This window comes from Alosa pseudoharengus, unplaced genomic scaffold (assembly GCF_046254945.1).
Source record: "Alosa pseudoharengus isolate Yale_2024_CS ecotype anadromous, Long Island Sound unplaced genomic scaffold, YU_APseudo_1.1 YU_APseudo_1.1_scf_8, whole genome shotgun sequence".
Classification (NCBI taxonomy): domain Eukaryota; kingdom Metazoa; phylum Chordata; class Actinopteri; order Clupeiformes; family Clupeidae; genus Alosa; species Alosa pseudoharengus.
In genome coordinates this window covers 30,787,711-30,806,513 of record NW_027468870.1, presented here as the reverse complement: position 1 = coordinate 30,806,513, position 18,803 = coordinate 30,787,711, and the positions used below count along the sequence as shown (strand labels likewise).

General features: G+C 39.1%; 3 protein-coding genes across 5 annotated transcripts; 2 read left to right on the top strand and 1 right to left on the bottom strand.

Moving 5' to 3' along the window:
- The first annotated feature begins 2,018 nt into the window (after positions 1-2,018).
- On the top strand, positions 2,019-4,636 carry LOC143112163 (uncharacterized). Of its 2 annotated transcripts, XM_076274413.1 has the most exons (4): positions 2,019-2,042; positions 2,979-3,125; positions 3,254-3,346; positions 3,754-4,636. In XM_076274413.1, the coding sequence occupies exons 1-4, from the start codon at positions 2,022-2,024 to the stop codon at positions 4,075-4,077; spliced, it is 585 nt and encodes a 194-aa protein (XP_076130528.1). In that variant the 5' UTR covers positions 2,019-2,021; the 3' UTR covers positions 4,078-4,636. The 2 variants fall into 2 exon arrangements, with proteins under 2 accessions (XP_076130528.1, XP_076130527.1); XM_076274412.1 differs by lacking the exon at positions 2,019-2,042 and having other exon boundaries at positions 2,110-3,125.
- Positions 4,637-5,487: 851 nt separating this feature from the next.
- On the bottom strand, positions 5,488-7,561 carry LOC143112506 (uncharacterized). 2 transcript variants are annotated; one of them, XM_076274771.1, is made up of 4 exons: positions 7,538-7,561; positions 6,453-6,599; positions 6,232-6,324; positions 5,488-5,824 (listed from the first exon to the last, which is right to left on the bottom strand). In XM_076274771.1, the coding sequence occupies exons 1-4, from the start codon at positions 7,556-7,558 to the stop codon at positions 5,501-5,503; spliced, it is 585 nt and encodes a 194-aa protein (XP_076130886.1). In that variant the 5' UTR covers positions 7,559-7,561; the 3' UTR covers positions 5,488-5,500. The 2 variants fall into 2 exon arrangements, with proteins under 2 accessions (XP_076130886.1, XP_076130885.1); XM_076274770.1 differs by lacking the exon at positions 7,538-7,561 and having other exon boundaries at positions 6,453-6,759.
- Positions 7,562-10,216: 2,655 nt separating this feature from the next.
- LOC143112402 (trace amine-associated receptor 13c-like) lies at positions 10,217-11,221 on the top strand. Its single transcript, XM_076274676.1, has one exon. The coding sequence runs from the start codon at positions 10,217-10,219 to the stop codon at positions 11,219-11,221; it is 1,005 nt and encodes a 334-aa protein (XP_076130791.1).
- Positions 11,222-18,803: the final 7,582 nt, after the last annotated feature.

Here is an 18,803-nt window from a genome sequence, read left to right as displayed (position 1 = left end):
ATGATTAGCTAAGTTAGCTAAGTCACATGGTTAGCATGTTAGCATGCTAGTTAGCATTTTTAGCAAAACTGCTAAAAATGATTAGCTAAGTTAGCTAAGTCACATGGTTAGCATAGTTAGCATGCTAACATGTTAGCATGCTAGTTAGCATTTTTTACAAAACTGCTAAAAATGATTAGCTAAGTTAGCTAAGTCACATGGTTAGCATAGTTCACATGTTAATTAGCATAGTTATCATAACTAATAAAAATGATTAGCTAGGTTAGCTAAGTCATATGGTTAGCATAGTTAACATTTTAACATTGTTAGCATGCTAGTTAGCATAGTAACTTGGTTAACATTATTATCTTTATTAACATAGTTAGCATAACTACTAGCAAACATTGGAGCCATTCTAACTGTTAGTTATCGTCAACTATCTGCCTAAATAATTTAACCATTTCAATTATTAACCTATTTAACTGTTCAGTCATTCCAACTATATTAAACCCTATCTACCAAGCAAATAATTTAACCATATGAACTCATCAAATTTTTGCATTTTCATGCACTGTATTTCCTTCAGGAAATGCTTTTCTAGTTCTTATTATTCCTCTTCTTCTAACGCAGTTAATGCAGCTTCAACCGTTTAACGTAGAAACTTCATTCAAACATTGACGCGTAGGTCTTAATTAGGACATGTGGGCTTTGTATTTTTCAACTTTGTAACTTTTATACTTTTTAAACTATTAATTAAAAACTATCAACATTTTCCCATTGACTTAACATTGCCCTTTATGACATCACAGCAATTAGAATCTTATGGCAGGTGTTCAGGCCAGCTGGCCCAACTGCCATTCTCAGGCTTTAAGCATACAAACTGGCCCTATTAAGACTACACATCCTGTTCAACTGCTTCCTCTGCCAAAAACTGTTTCAAAATAAAAGTCCTCACTACAATATTTCACTGTTAAACAATTTAACCCTTTAAACTACTGAACTTTTTAACTGTTCAGCCATTGTAACTGTTACTTGTCATCAACTATGACTCCTACCCACTGTAGCTAGTTAGCTAAGTTAGCTAAGTAACTTGGTTATCATAGTTAGCATGCTAGCATGTTAGCATGCTAGTTAGCATTTTTAGCAAAACTGCTAAAAACGATTAGCTAAGTTAGCTAAGTCACATGGTTAGCATAGTTAGCATGCTAGCATGCTAGTTAGCATTTTTAGCAAAACTGCTAAAAATGATTAGCTAAGTTAGCTAAGTCACATGGTTAGCATAGTTAGCATGCTAACATGTTAGCATGCTAGTTAGCATTTTTAGCAAAACTGCTAAAAATGATTAGCTATGTTAGCTAAGTAATATGGTTAGCATAGTTAGCATGCTAACATGTTAGCATGCTAGTTAGCATTTTTTACAAAACTGCTAAAAATGATTAGCTCAGTTAGCTAAGTCACATGGTTACCATAGTTAGCATGCTAGCATGTTAGCATGCTAGTTAGCATTTTTTACAAAACTGCTAAAAATGATTAGCTAAGTTAGCTAAGTCACATGGTTAGCATAGTTAGCATGCTAGCATGTTAGCATGCTAGTTAGCATTTTTAGCAAAACTGCTAAAAATGATTAGCTAAGTTAGCTAAGTAACATGGTTAACATAGTTAGCATGTTAGCATTGCTAACATGCTAGTTAGCATAACTACTAAAAATGAAAACATTAGCTAAGTTAACTAAGTTAAGTATTATCCACCTATTTAACCGTTCAATCATTCCAACTATATTAAACCTTATCTACCAAGCAAATCATTTAACTGTATAAACTATCCACCTATTTAACTGTTCAGTCATTCCAACTATATTAAACCTCATCTACCTAGCAACCAATATAGTTTATATAGTATATATTTTTTGCATTTTCATGCACTGTATTTCCTTCAGGAAATGCTTTTCTAGTTTAATTTACGCTGTTCCGTACTCCCGCCAACTGGCACGCATCCGTTGAAAAGAGCAGAAGAAGACCACCGCATTTCCAGAGGCTGGGTTTATGAGTCCACTGAACGTTAAGGTAAGAATACAGTTTGCCAAGTATTGATACCTGGTTATATTTATTTTACTGTCTATGGTTAGATTAGCTTCCATCTTCAAGTTAAACTAAAAGACTCTAGAACAGTACAACTAGTCGAGTCTTTTTGTTTAATTCGAAAATGAATGTTAACGTTAGCAAGTGGCCTTACTCAACTAGTGGACTTAGCCTAGCACTACTAGTCGTGTGTGACGTTAAAACAAAATCCTCGCCAAAATGCATTTGTGTAAATACTCGAGTCAAACGTTAGGTTAAAAGGATATTGACAAAGGCTGCACTTAAGATTGACGATGGTTTAGTTTTCTGGTTAAACGACTTCTTGAATTAGCCAAATTAGAACTACATTTGCTGCCGCTAGGGTGCGTCTGGATTTCTAGGCTATTCTTAAATGGGCTCGCGAATGGGCACAGCCAACTAGCTGCTAGCAGTGATAAACTTGTGTGATAAGGGACCGTAACACTACAACCAACTGCCCGTGGCGAACCCATTCAAAAAGCCATTTGACCCGAAAACTAAACCATGGTTAATCTTAAAAGTGCAGCCTTTGTCATCAATATATTTAATGTAACGAAAGTTTGCCGTTTTTACATCATTTAAAATAAATCCAAGGTACACATAATCATACCTGGGAACAGGTAACATTTAATATACTAGTATATCATGTCAAAACGATCAAATGTTATAGAACTTTCTCGAAGTTTAGTAAGATAAGGAAAGGCCAACAATGTACATGTAAGACTTAAGTCTATGAGAGGCAAGGTCTTTTTGTAACCAGTTCTGCAACCAGCAGACTGATTTATTCAGTGTGGTCTTTGGATTAATTTGTCCATGTCTTTGTTCTGTTTCTCTTGCCCATGTGTGTCTGTCTCATTATGTTTCTACATCTCCATGTCTTGTCTACATCTCTTGGTCTCTCAGATCGAGAAGGAATTCTGCAGGATCACACTGAAGCTATTGCAGTCCTGGGCAAGTTGGACCAACACACACCCAAGCTGTTGCCTGTACAGGAGGAAGGGTGGAGCCGTTGGGAAGAAACTTGATGAGACCCATGACATGTTAAATGAGGCATGTATTTACAACAGTGTGGTAGTAATTAGTTGTATGTAGTAGCTTTCTGATGTCTGTAATGTCATATTTTATATTAATCTCATATTTCTCGTATTAATTAGTAATCTCATTCCATATTTTTGTAGGACGACACAATTGAGTCGCGAAGAGAAGTTGTGATTCGAGGACTCACACTCTACCTTGGTGAAAACACTGGAGAGTTAATGAAGGACTACCAGGTAAAGAAGATATTACTATGCATGAAGGACACAAAGTATAATCAAGAATAAAAAAAACACAAAGTTCAGGACTTTTTTCCATTGTGGTACTGATAATATTTCAGTATTTAATTATTAAAAATGCTGATGTGTAACCATTTGTATAATTATGTAGTTAACAGAACCAAATATATGATACTCTTTATACTGTATAAAGCTGCATTGCTTAATTACTCCAACAAATTGACTTAAAATGGCCTTAAATGGCATTTGATTGAACTCTGTAATACCTGTAGACACCCTTGTTAAGCTACAATACTACTCAAAAGTACCACATAACAATGTGATCATCTGTTTGGAGAGGGGAACAAAGAGTTATGCATCCTTCACATTACTATACAATAAATAAGTCTTATTGTATTTCACAGGTTTTTAATGATGACGATGCTGCGACCATCCAAGAAGCTATTACTACATTTGCCCTCGGCATCTTTGTTGTCAGCAAAGCCAGGGATGGTCTCCCCAAGCAAGCTGGAATAGCCATCGAGGGAGCAGAAGTCCTTTTTGGTATCCCAGATGTGGCACATGCTTGCACCTATCTGATGGGCCTTATCTATGCCTTGGAACTGAGGTACCCTAATAAACTGAAATACACGTTTGAGGTCTTTCAGAAGATCTTCCTAGAGCTAGAGGATGCAAACCAAAAACTGTCCTCCAAAGTCCATGAACTCAAGGTCTGTTTGCAAGCTTAAAATCTATACAGATGGTGTATAGAATGTATTTTGATTTGTTTGTAATAGAATGTATTTTGATTTGTTTTTTTGGCTTTTGTCAAATAAATGTATTTATTTGAGCTAAATGACTTCCAAGTCTTGTTTTGGGTTAAGATGCATAATTATATCTGAGATTGTTTGACTCATGTGGGTTGCTCAGTTTCCAGTGTTGGGCTGCAACCAATGAATTAATCTGTCGATAGTCTTGATAAATTGATTTGTGGATTCGTCCATACAGTGTAAGAAAATGGTGAAAAAAAAATGTCCTAAAATGTCTTGTTTTGTTCTGATCACCAGTTCTCAATTTAAAACATTCACATCAGAGAATCTGGGATTCTTCTTAAAAAAAATGATTTAAAGAAAATTCTAATTGCTGACAAATTATTTAGTTGTTAGCAACTAATTGATCAATCAACTAATCGTTGCAGCTCCTGTCTTTTTATGGTCTACACTTGGCTCCATGGCAGCATATCTTGACATGTGATAAGAGGATTGTCTTTTCGAACACATAGATGACACATACTTAAGTTTTTAAGTAGACCAAACATGATACAAAATATTGTGCCTGATCTACTTAAAAAAGGTAAGGCAACTTTTTGCATCAGATTATTATGTATATAATGCAAGGCTAGTCTTTGTATAGGCTACTTAATTTCTTGAATGTAAGACATGAGTTTTGGAAGTAAAGTCTACTTAACTTTGCAAGTAAAGTCAACTTAGTTTAATTAAGTAGAATTTACTCATAAAATAAGGTTCAGTCATTTACAAAACTAAGTTGACTTTACTTGAAAGATTAAGTTGAATTTACTTGATAAATTAATATTGACTTTACTTACAAAACTCATTTCTTACACACAAGAAATTAAGTAGCCTATACAAAGACCAGCCTTGCTTTAACTACATATTAATCTGATGCAAAAAGTTGCCTTACCTTTTTTAAGTAGATCAGGCTCAATATTTTTTATCAGTGTACTGTAAGGCACCAGAGTGTTTTACAGTACACTGATACAAATATTGAGCCTGATCTATGTTTTTTAAGAAGAAGAATCCCAGATTCTCTGATGTGAATGTTTTAAATTGAGAACTGGGTGATCAGAACAAAACAAGACATTTTAGGACAATTTTTTTCACCATTTTTTTACACTGTATGGACGAATCCACAAATCAATTTATCAAGACTATCGACAGATTAATTCATTGGTTGCAGCCCAACACTGGAAACTGAGCAACCCACATGAGTCAAACAATCTCAGATATAATTATGCATCTTAACCCAAAACAAGACTTGGAAGTCATTTAGATCAAATAAATACATTTATTTGACAAAAGCCAAAAAAACAAATCAAAATACATTCTATTACAAACAAATAAAAATACATTCTATACACCATCTGTATAGATTTTAAGCTTGCAAACAGACCTTGAGTTCATGGACTTTGGAGGACAGTTTTTGGTTTGCATCCTCTAGCTCTAGGAAGATCTTCTGAAAGACCTCAAACGTGTATTTCAGTTTATTAGGGTACCTCAGTTCCAAGGCATAGATAAGGCCCATCAGATAGGTGCAAGCATGTGCCACATCTGGGATACCAAAAAGGACTTCTGCTCCCTCGATGGCTATTCCAGCTTGCTTGGGGAGACCATCCCTGGCTTTGCTGACAACAAAGATGCCGAGGGCAAATGTAGTAATAGCTTCTTGGATGGTCGCAGCATCATCGTCATTAAAAACCTGTGAAATACAATAACACTTATTTATTGTATAGTAATGTGAAGGATGCATAACTCTTTGTTCCCCTCTCCAAACAGATAATCAGATTGTTATGTGGTACTTTTGAGTAGTATTGTAGCTTAACAAGGGTTTCTACAGGTATCACAGAGTTCAATCAAATGCCATTTAAGGCCATTTTAAGTCAATTTGTTGGAGTAATTAAGCAATGCAGCTTTATACAGTATAAAGAGTATCATATATTTGGTTCTGTTAACTACATAATTATACAAATGGTTATACATCAGCATTTTTAATAATTAAATACTGAAATATTATCAGTACCACAATGGAAAAAAGTCCTGAACTTTGTGTTTTTTTTATTCTTGATTATACTTTGTGTCCTTCATGCATAGTAATATCTTCTTTACCTGGTAGTCCTTCATTAACTCTCCAGTGTTTTCACCAAGGTAGAGTGTGAGTCCTCGAATCACAACTTCTCTTCGCGACTCAATTGTGTCGTCCTACAAAAATATGGAATGAGATTACTAATTAATACGAGAAATATGAGAATAATATAAAATATGAGATTACAGACATCAGAAAGCTACTACATACAACTAATTACTACCACACTGTTGTAAATACATGCCTCATTTAACATGTCATGGGTCTCATCAAGTTTCTTCCCAACGGCTCCACCCTTCCTCCTGTACAGGCAACAGCTTGGGTGTGTGTTGGTCCAACTTGCCCAGGACTGCAATAGCTTCAGTGTGATCCTGCAGAATTCCTTCTCGATCTGAGAGACCAAGAGATGTAGACAAGACATGGAGATGTAGAAACATAATGAGACAGACACACATGGGCAAGAGAAACAGAACAAAGACATGGACAAATTAATCCAAAGACCACACTGAATAAATCAGTCTGCTGGTTGCAGAACTGGTTACAGAAAGACCTTGCCTCTCATAGACTTAAGTCTTACATGTACATTTTTGGCCTTTCCTTATCTTACTAAACTTCGAGAAAGTTCTATAACATTTGATCGTTTTGACATGATATACTAGTATATTAAATGTTACCTGTTCCCAGGTATGATTATATGTACCTTGGATTTATTTTAAATGATGTAAAAACGGCAAACTTTCGTTACATTAAATATATTGATGACAAAGGCTGCACTTTTAAGATTGACCATGGTTTAGTTTTCGGGTCAAATGGCTTTTTGAATGGGTTCGCCACGGGCAGTTGGTTGTAGTGTTACGGTCCCTTATCACTCAAGTTTATCACTGCTAGCAGCTAGTTGGCTGTGCCCATTCGTAGCGAGCCCATTTAAGAATAGCCTAGAAATCCAGACGCACCCTAGCGGCAGCAAATGTAGTTCTAATTTGGCTAATTCAAGAAGTCGTTTAACCAGAAAACTAAACCATCGTCAATCTTAAGTGCAGCCTTTTTGTCAATATCCTTTTAACCTAACGTTTGACTCGAGTATTTACACAAATGCATTTTGGCGAGGATTTTGCTTTAACGTCACACACGACTAGTGCTAGGCTAAGTCCACTAGTTGAGTAAGGCCACTTGCTAACGTTAACATTCATTTTCGAATTAAACAAAAAGACTCGACTAGTTCTACTGTTCTAGAGTCTTTTAGTTTAACTTGAAGATGGAAGCTAATCTAACCATAGACAGTAAAATAAATATAACTAGGTATCAATACTTGGCAAACTTTATTCTTACCTTAACGTTCAGTGGACTCATAAACCCAGCCTCTGGAAATGCGGCGGTCTTCTTCTGCTCTTTTCAACGGATGCGTGCCAGTTGGCGGGAGTACGGAACAGCGTAAATTAAACAAGCTTTTTGTTTGTTGAGTGTTTGTACTTGAGAATATCGACTGGGATAACTTAATAATGTATGTAAATGAAAAAACACACAATTTTATTGTAATTTGAACAAATGCAGATTAATTTCAAACAATACATTTTCATGTAAAGATACAAACTGAGATTTTTATTGTTAATTTCACAGATTTAATTTATGTTATATCTACACATGCTCAAAAACACTTTTTTCAGTGTAGCAGAGGAGTTGGCCATCGCAAATAATAGTGGAAGGCCGATTGTGGAAGGGGTTGAGGGAGGCATTCGGTCGGATTCTGGTGCTGTGGAAATGTGTAGCCTTTATGTGCAGGGTACAGTAATATGACGTTCAATTCAATACGTTTGTTAAAATGGTGATTTTAATTTATTAGGCCTACTATATGTCCGATTTATTCTTTGGTCAGATGTTCAGCATACTGTAGGCTTATGTCCGATTTATTTTCGGACATACAGTAGGCTATTCTTGCTCAGATGTTCAGCATCACCAATGGAATACATGAATGTCCACGTACGGGCATTGCTATGAGACGTCTTCCTAGATCATCTGACAAAGATAACGAATTCCCTCGGCTGACAATCTATATCTTCATAGAGAATATCGTCCGGGTAGGCTATATATATTTTCTGGCGGTCTCTAAAACCCCTCGCCCTGCGAAGAGAGTCCCTCACGATTTGCGCTCCAATGTCGTATGGATCATCCAGGTACGCCGACATGTCTCGGGAGAAATTGTTAGTGGAGGGGTGGTACTTATAAAGGGTGTGGTTAACGGAAACCTCGGGTTAACTAAGAACATAACCTGGTCGGAGCAGGTTTGAGATGCAGCGTAAATTGCCATGGCAGCATACCTCGGTTAAAACCTATCCACCTTTCGTAGTAGGCCTACGGGTTAATCGGGAAGTTACGCCACACGTGATCAAGTTACTCTCGAAGTTACCCAGATAAGCCAGTAACCCCGCTTCGTAGTACAGGCCCCTAATCTCTGACTGAAAGTGTGCAGAACTTGTGCATTTACATAACAATATTTAATACATTTTCCTGGTGGTGACACCCCCGAACGGCACTCGACTTATCGTGACTAAATTCGAGATGGCGGCGAATGGTAAACTTCCTGAAGGTACTGTCTGTATAAATCGTTTAGATCTTGCAGGGTCACTATTTACAAGACTGCAACTAGATTCCTTTAAATTATTACCCATCATGCAATAGATATCAACAGGAATGGAAATTATAGCCTATGAACTCAAAGTTTGCAAGGGTGGTTTTTCCGCTCACAGGCGCTAGGGGGAAGCAAGACGGCCACAATTCAACCCGAAAAAAGTCATATAACCATTCCAATGATTCTGAAGCTGTTAAATAAAGGTAAATTAAGCTGAAAAACTTGCATATTAAGCTAAAAAACCTGCATAGTGTGCTTTTAACAATCTAGTTGATGGGAGCGCACCGCGATTCCAGTACAACTCCTATGATTTCTGTCCGACTGTGGAAATGTAGTTGCCGACTTTGAAAACAGACCAAAATCGTACAATGTAAGGCCGCCATTAAGTACGAAACAATGTCTGACCTGTCGCAAGTTCACCAAGCTACCGATCTCATTCCACAAGCCTAGCGCGCCCTCTCGCGGCTGTAGACGGTAATGTTTCATGTAGAATTCATGTCAATTCATACTGACTAACATTTTAAAAACATGTTAAATTATATATATTTTGATATATAAGTCACACCTGCAGGACCAGCCAAACTATAAAAAAAAGTCTGACTTATAGTCCAGAAAATACGGTAATATTCGTGTTTCGAGTTGCAGTCGGATTGATTTAAATATTGGGCAGGAGTGTGTGATTCTGTGTGCGCATGTTTGCCAAACGCTTATTTCCTGAAAGTCTAGTGGGGCATACCCATTAAGTTTCATGTGCCCCGGTGTTTTGGTGTCATTGACCAACAATTCAGGAAGTTGGTATGATCTCCTATATACTACAAACTCCTATATTCTGTATCTCGAAAAGAGAAGAGGCAGTCAAGAGGTCCGCTCCAATTTTCTATTGAAATTGGAAAATTATATTCAATTTTCTAATCATCTTTTTTTTGCAAGTCAAATAAATGCATATTTAAGATTTCATTTAGAGTTGTATCCTGATTTTGTATTTGTGTAATGTAATGTTGGATAGAAAAATGGATAATTGGGTGTTTGGGACATTCTTGGTATGCTCAACATATCTCAATAATGCCAAACTAGGAAGTTGGTATGAAAGTAAATGCGCACATGCAATAAAAAAAACATATTAGTATTATATGGACTATATGGACTGAAGTATTTGGCCATTGCACCCACCGGAACTTCAATGACATCCCATTATATGTTTGATCATTATGGGTGGGCCAGACTTTGTTATTAATAGATAGCAATCCACATGAGGATCTGTTTTTCACAGCTGCCATTGTTTCACCAACATATAAATACAAGGTCAGTATCTGGAGTAAGCAGTAGAATGGTTGGGTGTGCTGCCAAGGACAATATTATCGTCAGGACAACCAGTCACAGTAATGGAAGACCCCTGGAGAGCTAATCGCTGTTATCCAGCCCTGAACTCTTCATGTACAAAGTTTGCCAGGCCAAATGGACTATACATCATCATGTACATATTTTTGTCATCAATATCTGTGTCTACCGTGTTTCTAAACTTGCTGGTGATCATCTCGATTTCTCACTTCAAGCAGCTTCACACTCCAACCAACCTGCTTATCCTCTCTCTTGCTGTGGCAGATTTATTGATCGGACTGACTGTCATGCCTGTGGATGGGTCACGATTAATTGAAACATGCTGGTATTTTGGGGACACGCTGTGTAACATATTCCCTTTCATTTATTCAGTGGCTGTTACAGGATCTCTGTGGAGCCTTGTTTTAGTTTCCATTGATCGTTTCATTGCCATCAGTGATCCTTTAAGGTACTCATTGAAGGTCACACACAACAAAGTAGTTATAATTGTTGTTCTTAGCTGGTGTTTTTGTCTACTTTATGTTTTCTTCTTTCTTTATGACCACCTTACTGAAATGGAGCCTCACAGGACATGTCACGGAGAGTGTCTGCTCACAACAATCGGTTTCTCATGGATTGTTGGTGATGTTTTTGTGTCTTTCATTGTGCCTTGTTCCACAGTTATAATTTTAAACATGAAAATATTCTGTACAGCTAAGTTTCATACAAAGGTGATTAACTCTGTTACAGAAAGAGAAAGGGCTGGTAACAAGGACACAATAAGAAGTAAGAAATCCAGCCGTAAAGCTGCAAAAACAATAGGGGTACTCATTACAGTTTATTTGCTCTGCTATATGCCATATAATTTAAGCATTTTTGCATACAGCACTGACTCATTATCTTATATATGGGCCTGTCTTGTATGGATTATGTATCTCAACTCCTGCATGAACCCAATAATATATGCTTTATTTTACCCATGGTTTAAAGTGTCAACCAAGCATATCATCACCCTTGCAATACTTCATCCAGGTTCCTCTTACTTCAATGTAAATTCTGATGTGAAATAGCTGAATTGACACAATTGTTTAACCCTTGTAAGGTCTTCATATTTTTGTTACACAGCCAATGTTCCCGGGTCTGTTGGACCCACCACATTATTAGGCTTTTAAATCAACACAACCATAACAATTTATGAAAAACTACTTAACAGGTGTTTACTTTAGCTCAATTACCAATGATATAGACACCATTTATTTCATATTTGTCATTTACCCCTGTGAGATCACGTGTATGATCATTTTCAGGTTTTTTTTGTGAGAAAACAAGGAAATTCAATTATAAAAAAAAACAGTAAAAAACAGAAACAAGATTTTTGATCATTATTGGTGCTTATTTCTTAGAACTTAATCAGGTGAAAGTGCTTGAAATGTAACAATTTTGTAACTTTGTGTGGGAATAGCAGGTGCAGAAAAAAACATTCCCGCATACAGACACTTACACTCAGACACGCACACATACAGATGCCCAGACACACAGAGATGCACAGACACACATACACAGCAGGCCCAGTTAGGAGGAGGACACAGTTAAGGTACATAGCACCTACAGTTATTACACTCGGGTCCAGTAGACCCGAACACCTCATATGTAATAGTTATGTGTAGGGGGGTGTACTGTGTGCAGTCATTGAAAATAAGTTATTGTTCTTCACAGAAAATGAGCCAAGGCCAATGAGTCTGAGTTAGAAGAAATAATAAATATCATATGTTTCTTTTAGCAAACATTGAAAACGGGTCCCACAGACGCGAACACCTTACAAGGGTGAAATTACCAGCATTTGTTAAGATTGAAAGTGTATAAATCAGGGGTGCCCAAATTCTTCCCTATGAAGGGCCAAATATTAACCTGGGTGGAGGGATGCAGGCCAAAAGTAAGCATTCATGTTATATCACTTCATATATTTTGTCAGTACACTGTCAGCACACCATCCGCTGGGGAAAATGGTTGTACGAAGGAAGAGGCCTGTCACAAACACAATACAATATCCCTCCTGCCAAACTGGACTGGTCAGCACTGGAGAGAATGGAAAAGCTGTTACACATGGCTCTTCATTAAGGATAAGAGCTTGGGATGCACTGTGCGAGCACAAGCACACAATCCCCTTGTAATAACAATGTATGCTAAGCTAAAGAAATGGTCATGTCAAGAAATGGTCAACTACTGACAAGGCTCAAAATTGCATTAAACCAGTGGTTCTCAAACTTCTTCTTTCATTCCCCTCTTTGATCAAGGGGGCATTTTCGCTCAGATGCCAAAATGCCTCATCGCTCTAAGAAAGTGGTAGGTCAAGCTTAAAATTGTCAAATTTATTGAAATAATGACAAGTTCTAAATATATCCTCTTCAGCAGAGTTAAAATCAGCTGGTGCTACAGATATAATAATAAATAAATACATAATGTGCCATTGTAAATTAAACACACATATTTCTGTTTTCCAGCAACATATTAGGAAGCATAGGCCAATATTTTACAGCATTGTACAATATATTCAATAAAATATCAACATGCTGCATTAAATGGATCCATAATCCAGTCATACTGAGCACTGCTGGTTGGGAAATATTTTTGAAATAAACTTTGCAGGGATGTGATGTAGGCCTACTGTTTAATACATGGGATCACAAGAGTGGCTCCCGAATCAGATGTTTCAGCGATTTCACTCAGATTCTCAAAGGCATAATACTGTCGCGATCGAGGCGCCTCTCCCATACCTCAAGTTTTTTGGTGAATGCAGTAATCTTATCTGCTAGGTGAGGTAGGTGCTTGTCTTTGCCTTGTAACTGGAGATTTAACGCATTGAGCTGTCCAAATATATCGCTAAGATAAGCCAGCTTCGTCAAGAAATGTTCATTAGTGAACGTGCTTGCAGATTCAAACATGCGCTCTTCCTCCAAGAAGAGGCGAGTGGTAGCTCAAACACGCGCGACAGCACTTTACCTCGGGAAAGCCACCTTGCCTCGCTGTGAAACAGTACAGCCTTTTGGTCAGCTCCCATCTCCTCGCAAAGTGCGGAGAATAGACACGCTTTTAAGGGCCGGGTCTTGATGAAATTCACCACTCTCACAACCTCGTTCAAAATCTCATTTAGGTCGGGACTAACTAAGCTTCCTTGACACGAGCGCTTCCCTATGAATAACACAGTGTGTCCATTGCGCATCGGGTGCTACCTGGGCCTAGGCTACAGATTAAAAAAAAAATTTAAAAAAACTCCTGTTTTTCACGTCAGTTCGCGCCCCACCTGGCATGTCTCCGCGACCCAGTAGTGGGTCGCGACCCACAGTTTGAGAAACGCTGCATTAAACTTTGGTGGTAGTCCCTACAGATAAATCAAAATATTATAAACTTTGTAAGTGGACAGAGAGGTTATAATAAGGTTTATGAAATCAGCGATTTACCTTATTTCATCTTCAGGTTACACTGACTTGAACAAATCAGTGGATACGTTTGACTACTTGCTGTGCTGTGCAGATCTAGCTACAACATTGCAATGGAAACTTGCATAAAGTTCAGCCAGATCTGCACAGTGTGGCAAGAAGTCAAACATGGTCATTGCTTTGGTTAAGTTTACTACTTTCAGATAACCTGACACTCTCTTGAAATGTATACACCACGACTTGTGGATAGTATATAGACTAGTGGATTCCATGTTAAGACCCTGGCGATGATGTTATTACAGCGTGGAGTCAAAATTCAAAGTGTAAGTTAGCTTTAAATGTGTTAACATATTGTGATACTCCGGACACTTTATCACACAGGAGGGAAAGTTCCCGAACTTTATTATCAACAAGTATAACAGAAACGAGTTGCTGTTTTGTCCACAACTCACGCTCAACAGGGCAATCAGTCGCACCTGCGCACACACACACACACACACACGCACACTCACGTAAACTCCACCCCTCAATTCCCCTAAAAGGCACACAACAATTTAAGAAACAACAGGTTATCACACTGATCCCCCCCCCCCCCCCACAAAGCCCCTCTCCCTTGAGGGGTCATGCAAAAGTCATTAAACCGTGGCGGTCTCCGCTGCGGTCTTTGTGGCCTGCTTGGGCCTGGTCCCGGTCTGCCTTGCGGTGATACAGGGGGTTGAGCAGGGAATGCTGAGGGGGTGTCAGGGACATTAAGGCTGGGGGACATCGGAGAAGGGGAGGCTGAGGAATTTGAATCTGCAGAGGGCCCGGGGTTTGCCTGTGAACTAGGCCCCAGCTCAAAAAATGGCACAGCATTCCCTCTGTATGGTGCTAATCTGTTCCGGTGGAGAACAACCCACCTACCTCTAGGGGGAACCTGTACCCTATAGACCACCTCGCCCACACACCCGATGACCCTACAAGGGCCATCCCAGTGGCAGTCCAGTTTGGGGCACCATCCCTTCTTCCGTTTAGGTGTATAAACCCAGACCAACTCCTCGGCCTGGAAGTCTCTGCCATTACTCCTCACATCATAGTTCCGTTTTTGCCTCATGCCAACCTTCTCCAGCTGGTCCCTGACAAAGGCATGGGCCTTTTCTAGGCGATTCTGAAGCTTCCGAGCATACTTCGGCCCCGGTAAGAGTTCAATGTCCGGTGGTCTACCAAATACCAGCTCTGCAGGCGTCCAAATCTCTCTGGTCAGCATTAGTAGAGCAGGGGTGCAGTTTATAGAGCTTTGGACAGCAGAGCGGTATGCCATCGACACAAAAGGAATATGTCTGTCCCAGTCACGCTGGTGGTCTGCTGTGAGCAGGGGCCACTTTTCAGCCTGGGAGTTTCAGGCCCAAGACCGGCCCACTTTTTTAGTGGTGGTGGAAATTGGATAAATAAGGCAACATTTCAGCTCTTACTATCCTGTAGTTTTTATTATATGCTAATATTCCACTATTCCACAAGGGTAGGTTGATAAGTTAACAAAAACAGGAAGGAAGAAATAAAGTATTTGAAATGTATCCCACAATTCCACTAAGAGGCATATTGAACTACTGTAGTTCACATGTTTTTTTTCTGCATGGGTCAGCTATCATGTTGTTTGGTGATTTGCTCCTTTACTACACCCACTTCTGAGCAGACAAGCCATATAGGTTGATCATGTAGCCTACTGCTGTCATAGCCTACTGTTCTTTCTTCCATAAAATAACTTTAATTCATATGGTTAACTCTATTATCCTTTCTACTTGTCCCTATAGTCATAGTTAATTTCGGGCTCATCATTTTCAGCAGGGGACTGGCTAATCTGCTGCTCAGGCTACTTTTGTTTTTAGGCCTATAGGCTACTGCATACACAGATCAAGCTTGAGTTTTGTTATCAATATATCTCTCAATATTGCATAATATTTGCAAAGTCTATGAATAGCCAAAGTCTATGATACCAAAATGCTAATATTTTAATTAATTTAATGTTACTTGCGAATAGGTTGACAACGCTACAACGTCCAGTAGGTTATTAGCCCAATTACGCCGTTAATCATGGCTATCTCTCTTTACCAGTTGCCACTTATGTCTGTCCTCTTGAAAAAAAATTGGAAGCATGGCACATTTGGCAGCATTTCTCTCCAATACTTTTCGTCTTTTTTACCCGGCCTTTTCAGTCCCTCATGGCATCTTTCTACCATCCATCCTCCCTGACGCTTATCGTAGGGCCGGCCCAGCTGGTATCTGAGAAATTTTTTTAGGAAAGACAGGCTATATTGACCCAACCAATTAACTGTTCTTGGGAGGGGAGAACAACCCATGGAGAGACTGCGGTGTTAGGCATAGAATGCGAACATGTGTAGCCAACTTTAAGAGAAGATAGATTAACGTGACAAATGTTAATATTTTTTCCTCGACCGGCCCAAAAGTGAAGCGGCCCACTGGGAATTCTCCCGATTACCCACTCCGGGCCTGGCTGTGAGTATGGCTAGCTGCTGTTGCATAGTTAAATTAAACTGCTCCACCAGGCCATCACTTTGTAGATGTAATGGTGTTGTGCATGTTTTCTGCATGCCTAAACGGTCACACAAGGCAGCAAAAACTTTGGATTCGAAATTGCGACCCTGGTCGCTGTGGATGACCTCTGCTGTACCGAACCGGCTGCCACGAACCGGCTGCCACGAGGCAGGCTTCGCAACAATGGAATCAACTGTAAACCAGTGTTGCCAACTCTCGCGAGACAAATAAGCAACTCTCACCTCAAAAAGAAGCCCAAAAGAAGCCCAATGCCGCTTTAACCTGCCACAGCCTTAACAGCGCCTATTTGTATAATGAGTGAAACAATTACTTTCCAAAGCCAAAACTATCATTTATTATACTTTGTATAAAACATTTGCCCCCCAAAAATTAGGCTAAATTAAACTCATTGCAAATGTAACAACATAGGCTACACATTCGCACATGTGTGTGTGAGAGAGAGGTGTGTAGGCCTATTCCTTCCTGTGTGGTTTATTACGAATATGAATCAAACCGTAACAATAAAAAAAAAATCAACAACAAAAAAGTGGACCAATAGGCCTAGCCCACATGGCAATTATTACCCTGGCCTTTATTTGTTCGAATAAACGATGCCCCTGGCTATTATCAGAGGCCCGGCTATAGAGAATATAATCTCGGCCATAATTTGAGGATTTACTGTATGGCCATAGGATCTGCTGAGTATTCAGGGTATAACCTACATTGAAGACAGGTATTTTCTACTCCTGCATTTGTGAAAATAATTCCGTTCACACCTGATGATGAAAACAGCCATAGACCTGAACTCATTGATCAGACAGGTGACCAAATTCCAAACCAACAAGGGAACAGCGTGAAGCAATGCAAAACGCCGCAAAAGCCTTGGACAGCTGTAGCGATAGTCTGGAAAAAGAATAATAGTTTTAGATGTGCAAACTGTGTGGTGATTTTTATTGAAATATATCCTTTAGTTTATATATCTTTTATGTAGTATCTTTATTCTGTGTAATATCACTGTTTTGTGTAACTGAATTCTGTAGTATGGTCAGTGTGTGGGAAAGGAAGACTGGTTTAAGGGAAAGAGCAGACCTGGCAGGAAGGGTCATAAATAAGGTTGGCGCCAGGAAATGTAAGCAAAACCTAAAGAGTGGCACAACCTAAACAATGTAGGAAAAACAGGATGAGAGGGCAAAGGTGAAGTACTTGGTCAGCTATCTGTTAACATAGATAGTGGGAAAGCCAGAGTGTGTCGTGACTGGGATGACTTTAAGGGGTATAAAGGCTGGACAAAAGCCAGAGGATGTTAGCACTCACTTACTTGCTGGTTTCACTAACTAATGCTCTGGAGCGCATTAAAAAAACCATTATCTGCAGTATACACTGTGCTGACTTCTTTCTTTTTGAGTTTTGAGTTTGGATTATTCAATTTGGATTTAACACCACAACTGTTACACGGGAAGTATATAGGCCTACGCAAATTTTCATTCAGCTTTGCGCAAGAAAGGATGGTGAAACACGGAGTCGCATTTTCTCAGGTCTGAGCTGTTTTCTCGCATTGTCCTGACCCTTGTTCTGACTTAGACCTACCCTTAAATTGATTATTGTGACTTCATTTGAGCAAAGTAAGAGTCTGCAAATGGCACCCTCAAATATCATGCTAGAAAAGTTCCATCAGTGCTGGCGCTCGTTTGGCATGGTTGATGCGCGCAAAGGTTTGGCCCGACCGGCATTTCAGAATGTCATTTCAAGACAGCTCGTTTACCTGGAAAAGTCGGAATAGGCTACTATGACGTCTTTTGCCGGGATGGAGAACAACTCCAGTCCACGCACAGCAGAACAAGGATGTGCCTACATATATGTGTTATAAGAACTCTTATTAGCCCGCGCTGCCATTCTTAGACTGACCGGCTGTGCGCAATTTACAGCCAATTGCATGGGCAGCCCCTTTGACAGCACGTCAGTCCATAATTCTTTGAATTCGCCTTACTGTCGCTTAATGTCACGATGTAGGCAAACGACCATGCATGGAAATAAATAGGTTAGACAGTCCAACAGGTTGTTCAAATGAAAATTTTAGGCTATGGTATATGGGCGATTGATTAGGATAGGCCTATGCGCAAATCGGAATAGCTGTTAATTTAACCTATGAAGCGTTTTACCAATAAAAAATAAAACATCCAGAAACAGATTTTCTATTAACTCTGCGCTCATGATGAGTATGATAGAAATTTCATACAAACTAAATTGGAGTCGTTTAAGCAAAGTTATTGCAGAGTTAAGGACATAATTGGCAGTGAAGCACAACACGATGATGAAACGTCTCGAAAATCGCCTCTGATTATCACACACATCACAGTCTACCCTGATAGCATAGGCCATATAGACAAAATCTTTGGTGAATGAGGGATATAGTCGGCGCAGCAGGCTGCATTGTCTCACTGGATTCGCTCACACAGGCTCAGACGAAACATGCGTCGTCCTCTCCCGACCCATCAGTTCGCGCGTTGTAGGCCTATGTGCAATCTGGAAGTCAGGGAGAGGACCAAGCAAACAGCTTCGAAAACCTCACAAACTATGCCTGGAATTAATGTTCCAGTCAATTGAAATGTAAAAAAAACGAGTCGCGTATTATTTTTATTTTTAAGCAACGACGTTTTCAAAAGCAAGCCCAAAAAACCGCAAC